This window comes from Gekko japonicus, unplaced genomic scaffold (genome assembly GCF_001447785.1).
Source record: "Gekko japonicus isolate JY-2015 unplaced genomic scaffold, Gekko_japonicus_V1.1 scaffold275, whole genome shotgun sequence".
NCBI classification, from domain to species: domain Eukaryota; kingdom Metazoa; phylum Chordata; class Lepidosauria; order Squamata; family Gekkonidae; genus Gekko; species Gekko japonicus.
The window spans coordinates 10588-16446 of record NW_015170895.1 but is presented as its reverse complement, the minus strand read 5'-3'; the positions used below and the strand labels follow the sequence as shown (position 1 = coordinate 16446).

Below are 5859 nucleotides of genomic sequence, written 5' to 3'. Positions count from 1 at the left end.
ACAAAAATTACATATATTTCCCCCCCCTGCAAGGTGAATATAGGATGGTTTCAGTTCAGATGAAGATTCCATGTAGCCTTTGGCCCATTTAATCCACTTCCAGTATAGAACTACTGTGTCAGGTATTTGCTTTTTGTTGTTCAGTCGCACAGTCGAGTCCGACTCTTTGCGACCCCATGGACCAGATCCCGCCAAGCCCTCCTGTCTTCCGCTGTCCTCTGAAGTTGGCTCAATTTCATGTTTGTTGCGTCGATGACACTGTCTAACCATCTCATCCTTTGCCGTCCCCGTCTTCTTTGACCTTCAATCTTTCCCAGCATCAGGGGCTTCTCCAGTGAGTGCTCCCTTCTCATTTGGTGGCCAAAGTATTTGAGCTTCAGTTTCATTATCTGGCCTTCCTTCCAGGGAACAGTCAGTGTTGATTACTTTTAGGATTAACTGATTAGGTATTTGCTAGCAAGCTCCAATTAGATATTCAGGCTCTGAAATCCATATAGCCAGTTATCAACCAGTACCAAGAACAGAGTTACTATAAATGAAGCCAAAAACATTAACTAACGTGGCCTTGCATTAGGACTCAGATGCCTTCCTAAAAGGTTCCGGCCATTCGCATTCTGTAATTGTGCCCTGTCCTTTGTGGCAGAACAGAGGAAGAAGGGTTAACGGCATGACAACGTTCCCCTCCCAAACCACTGTGCAATCTGCCTTTAGTCTCAGTGAGAAAGGTGAGCTATGAATTAAGTAAATAAAAGAACATCAGAATCTTCTGAGTAGCCTGCTGGGCTGAGCCTGCAGAGGTATTTCCACCTTCTAGCCTTGCCCGGGCGAAAGTGGTTTGTGGGGCTGGGAGAGGCAGAACCTGCAGAAGAAGGCAAGGGGGGGGGGGGGCGGTTTCCTGGGGCTTCAGTGGCTGCAGGAAGATGAAACAGTGCCTGCCTCTCTCAAGTCCAGCTGCACAGTCAAGCACATCTGGCCTGACTGAGCCCAAACAGATTGAGATGCAAATTAGTCCCCTCTAGTCTTGCTTAGAGACAGTTTCGTACCGAAGGCCCGAGCTCATCAAAGCCTCACCCAGATAGGCTTGAACTTAAACTGCCTGAGAGTGACTTTTTGAAAGACCAGCACGGTAGACCTTGTTCCATCCCAGGATGTGTTTTGTTATGTATTGGGACTGAAACATTGCTGGACTGTGCTGCCAGAGACAGGGTGAGCTTGGAGCCGAATAACAATAGACCAACAGGATTCTGGCAGGAACCAATTAAGATGTAAAGTTCTGTAAATAGCCTATTGTTGGGAGTGGGGTGTGTTGGGGTGTGGCCATTGCATGCAAAATAACCGAGGCTCTGGTCTAGTGTCTTGTTCTTGCTGAAATCACTGAATAAAGTAGAGCTGATCACTAGACTGGGGGTCTGTTCATCCACAGAACCCATTATTTAAGTTTTAAACCACTGAATATGTGTGGGACCATTTCAGGTCCTTGCGAGACAGCATCCTGTTGGGTCTATCCACTGCCCATTTTTATTCCCACCATTCTCCAAGAAGCTCAGGGTGGTTTATATGGCTCGCCCCACCTCCATTTTCTCCCTACAACATCCCTTCGAGGTAGGTCCAGCTAAGAATAACTGCCCAAAGCTGCCCAGTGAGCGTCACCGATGAATAGAGGTTGGAACCTAGATCTGTGAGATCACAGTCCCAAACGCTAAAAACCACACCACAATGTCCCTCTCACCCACCTCTGAGACCAGCAAGGCTTTCGGGGTATCAGCACTCCAGAGTCAAAGCTCTTTTCGTACCGGACAGAGGGAGGGTTGACTCTCAAAAGCTCATACCCCGAAATTCTTGCTGGTCAATAAGGTGTTACGGGACTTGAATCCAGCTGTTCTACACAGGTACCCTTTGAAGCCAGCACCCAGCTCCAAGCACTCCAAGAGGCTGTGGTCTTCAACCCATGAAGCAAGATTCTCACGTGGGTCACAAGCAATGCTCCCCGTAAGCTGTGGAGTCTTGTGAGCTCCTGGCATGAACGTTGTGAGCGAGCAATTTGGCTACTGCATAAATTAGTTTGCTCTGGAGTTGTCCTTCCTGAGCGAAGCCAGAAATGTGTGAGCCGGAGGTTTAAAAACTGTGAGCTAGCTCACACTAACTCAACTTAGAGGGAACACTGATCACAAGCCCTTCCAGACCTGCCAATTTTTGGAAGGATCTATTGCAAGTGCACACGTATCAAGAGCAACAGCGCCGTACTGCCTCCCTCTCTTTGCACGCATGCATGAAGAAGCAGAAGGACAAGGTGAGGCAGAAAAGGTTTTTTCCAATAGGACTAATCTTTAATTCGTTCCAGTTTGGTGTAGTGGTTAAGTGCACGGATTCTAATCTGGGAGAACTGGGTTTGATTCCCCACTCCTCCACTTGGGCAAGCCATAGTTCTGGCACAGCTGTTCTTGAAAAAGAGCAGTTTCTGTCAGAGCTCTCTCAGCCCCACCTACCTCACAGGGTGCCTGTCGTGGGGAGGGGAAGGGGAAGGAGTTTGTAAGCCGCTCTGAGACTCTGAGTGAAAGGCGGGGTATAAAGCCAATCTCTTCTCTTCTTCTTCTTCTTCACTACTGTACATCTTCTGGTTCCTTCCTGTCCCCGCCTCTCTTGGTCCCCTACCCATGGAAACGAGTGAAGTCCCGACTCTAGCCCTGCCTGTTCAAGCATCACATGACTCCATGTCACACATGCTTGCAGTTCTGTGGCCATGCTCATTAAGGGTTTGGACTAGAAAAGACGAAGACTGGTCTGATGGATCCCCGCGCAGGACTTTGACTAAATGAAGACAGCCCAACACCTTTGTGCCTGGAAGCGGCTTTCCAGGAGTCCAGGTACCTGAGATCCTTTTCAGTTCGAGATACTGCAGACTAACCCTAGGACCCTGAGCCTACAGGAGATGCATTCTGCCACTGAGTTGTGCTTTATGTCACTTTCAGCTTGCTTCATTGCCTGCTGTGGTGTTTTTCACTGCATCGCAGTTTCGGTGAGCGACCCTTTGGGCCCTTTCCCACCACTGTGTCAACCACCTTGAGCCCTGGTGAGAAAGGTGAGTTATAAATAAATAAAACAAAAAATCAGAACCTTCTTGGCCCTTCAGCAATGCTTTCATATCACCCCCCCCCTCGAAACCGACAGATCAGGTTAGGTTCCATGCCGCAGGTTTCCTATGGCTGCAACAGGCAGCGGCGAGTGAAGTCAATGGCCAAAGCAGGCAAATCCATTTATGGTTAATTTGCACAAGTGGAAATGGGAAAGCTAAAAGCCAACCCACTTTGGGCATGGGTTCAAGACCCTGCTGATCACTGGATGTCCTCAGTCTAGCCTTGGTTCCTGAACCGCAGCATCCTCTCGAGTCAAAATGGCAGTGGGCGATAGATCCACGCTCTTTGTATATGTAGAGGTAGGAGAATTGTGCTGACAGTTTCAGTGTCCGCTCCTCCATACACCCAGCCTCCATATATGGGTTGGAAAGGATGACACGCAAATTCGTGAAGCGTTCCATATTCCCAGCCCAAAGAAGTTTTGCTGTTGGATTCTGCTTCGGTCTGCGGAGCCGCTTGCGTGCAGGAGCCTATGGGTATTGCACAAGCAGTGCACCAGAAAACTGGGGCATACTTAGCAGGTGGTTCCCGTCTACACCTGCTGCTGGCCACTCACACACTCCGGCCAGTGTCTGGGCATTGGGCGTGTAGAATAGGTAGGACCAGTGTTCCCTCTAAGCTGAGTTAGTGTGAGCTAGCTCACAGGTTTTTAGCCTCCGGCTCACACATTTTTGTCTTAGCTCAGGAAGGATGGCTCCAGAGCAAACTGATTTATGCAGTAGCCAAATTACTTGCTCACAAAGTAGAATTTTTGCTCACAAGACTCCATAGCTTAGAGGGAACATTGGGCAGGACCCAGGGTTGCCAGGTCCCCCCCTGGCCACTGTCTGGGTTGGGGAGGGGCATGCTGGCCAGATCTCAGGTTGGGGAACTCCTGGAGATTTGAGGGATGGAACCTGGGGAGGGCAGGGACCTCAGTGGGGCAGAATGCTACTGAGTCCACCCTCCAAAGCATCCCTTTTCTCCAGGGGGAACTGATCTCTGTAGTCTGGAAATGAACTGGAATCCCAGGGGATCCCCAGGTCCCACCTGGAGGCTGGCATCCTTAGCAGGACCAGCTATCAAGAGCCCCACACACATAAACACGTGGGGGATGCCTGCACAGACCTAGGGGCCCCTGTTTTCTATCGGGATTAATGAGATGCTGAAAAGACAGCCTCTTAACAAGAGCTAGATTTGAGACCAGTTGCACCTTAGGGACCGACAAGAGTTTCGGCGCGGGGGAACAGTGTTCGTGTCTATGCACCTATAGCTTCAAATAAAGTAAAACCTTTCTACAAGTGTGTACTTCGTTGATGCTGTGGGAACTCTGACAGATGTCATGACTGATTTCTGGCGACCTCTAGTGGGGCTTGGATGTTTCAGAGAGCTGGCTTGCTGTTGCCTGCCTCTGCGTCCCGGCCCTGGTATTCCTTGGAGGTCTCCCTTCCGATTACTTGACAGGGTCGGCCCTGCTTAGCTTCCGAGATCGGGCTTGCCTGGGCTATCCAGGTCAGGGCTACCCCGGAAATCTTGCGGGTCTCTAAGGTGCTGCTGGACTCAAACCACACTCTCCTACGGCAGACCAACAAGGCTACCTTCTGAACGTGTCTTAGCAAGAAATTAATTCATCTCAATCACACCGGCAGAGGAAAAATTGAGCACTAAACCACTTATGCCTCCAATCCTGTTCAGAACATGCCTTGCGTTAAATTTGAGAACTTCAGAAACACGACCCAATTCCCGGCTCTTAAAAGTAAAACAGTACCTGCAATAGTTTAACATTTTCGAAAGTATGCTGCACACCTAAAAACAGAGAGAAAAAGAGAAGTGTGAAATCAGGAACTGTCACACAGCATAATATCTGAGTTAACTGGTGAAGCGGAGAGAGGACAGGCTTAGGGATTTCATATTTCATATCCAGTGTAAGCCTTTGGGATAAAGAGAGACACATAAATTCCCACAAATTGCACACCTGCTGTAAACCAAGTTTGCAGATCTCATTGGCGCCTCTGCCAAACTCTCAAAATACTGACAGTTAAATTGCAATCTCAACACGTCAAATTGCTCAAAGCCATCAGAAAATCACACCTAAACTGACAACCTGCAGAACAGAACAAAAAATAATGGTTTATACCACCAAGTTGTTTTGAAATATGAAATTTTTTTTTTCCAGGGAGGACTAGCCTCAAGTGGGAGTTTCCAAGTGGGAGTAAAAGAAACAGCATTTGATGCAAAGTTTTATAAACATTGGAGCACTTCTGTTGACTGCCGAAGAAACATTATACGCCTTTTAAAAAATAGTTTCCACCCATATAAATAAAATAATAAATAACATAAGCTTTGATTTTCAGTTTCACTTGATATCTTTTCCAAGTACGCATAAAATATACAAAAGGCTTAGGATTTTGAAAAGTAATGCAATTTGTTCTGTAATTTCAAGGCCTCTCGCAGATTTGGGAGGCACAGAGCAACCGTTTGGCTTGGTTGAATACGCAGCAGAAGGGGGGGCGTGTTACAAAGATAGGCTGGTGTAAAACAATATCTTTAAAAAAGAAAAACAGTTCACATGAAGTTGGCATGAGACGCTCCCAGTTAACAACAGCTGTTAGTGAACAAATTAGCTCAATTCATCCTTTAAGGGGTGGAATATATAGCACCTAGAGAGTGACTTAGGGATCCTTGGTCCCTGTTAAGCCCTAACAAGAGCACATTCTCTTGATTAATTTTTTTGCTGTCAAGTCAC

General features: G+C 47.7%; 1 protein-coding gene across 1 annotated transcript in view; it reads right to left on the bottom strand.

Moving 5' to 3' along the window:
* Positions 1-4919, bottom strand: part of LOC107116556 (arp2/3 complex-activating protein rickA-like) — a gene marked incomplete at its 5' end in the record, with an annotated part of 11902 nt that extends 6983 nt beyond the window's left edge. The window contains one exon of the mRNA XM_015418491.1: positions 4882-4919. Coding sequence (XP_015273977.1) covers positions 4882-4919 — 38 coding nt within the window. The remainder of the gene's footprint in view (positions 1-4881) is intronic.
* Positions 4920-5859: the final 940 nt, after the last annotated feature.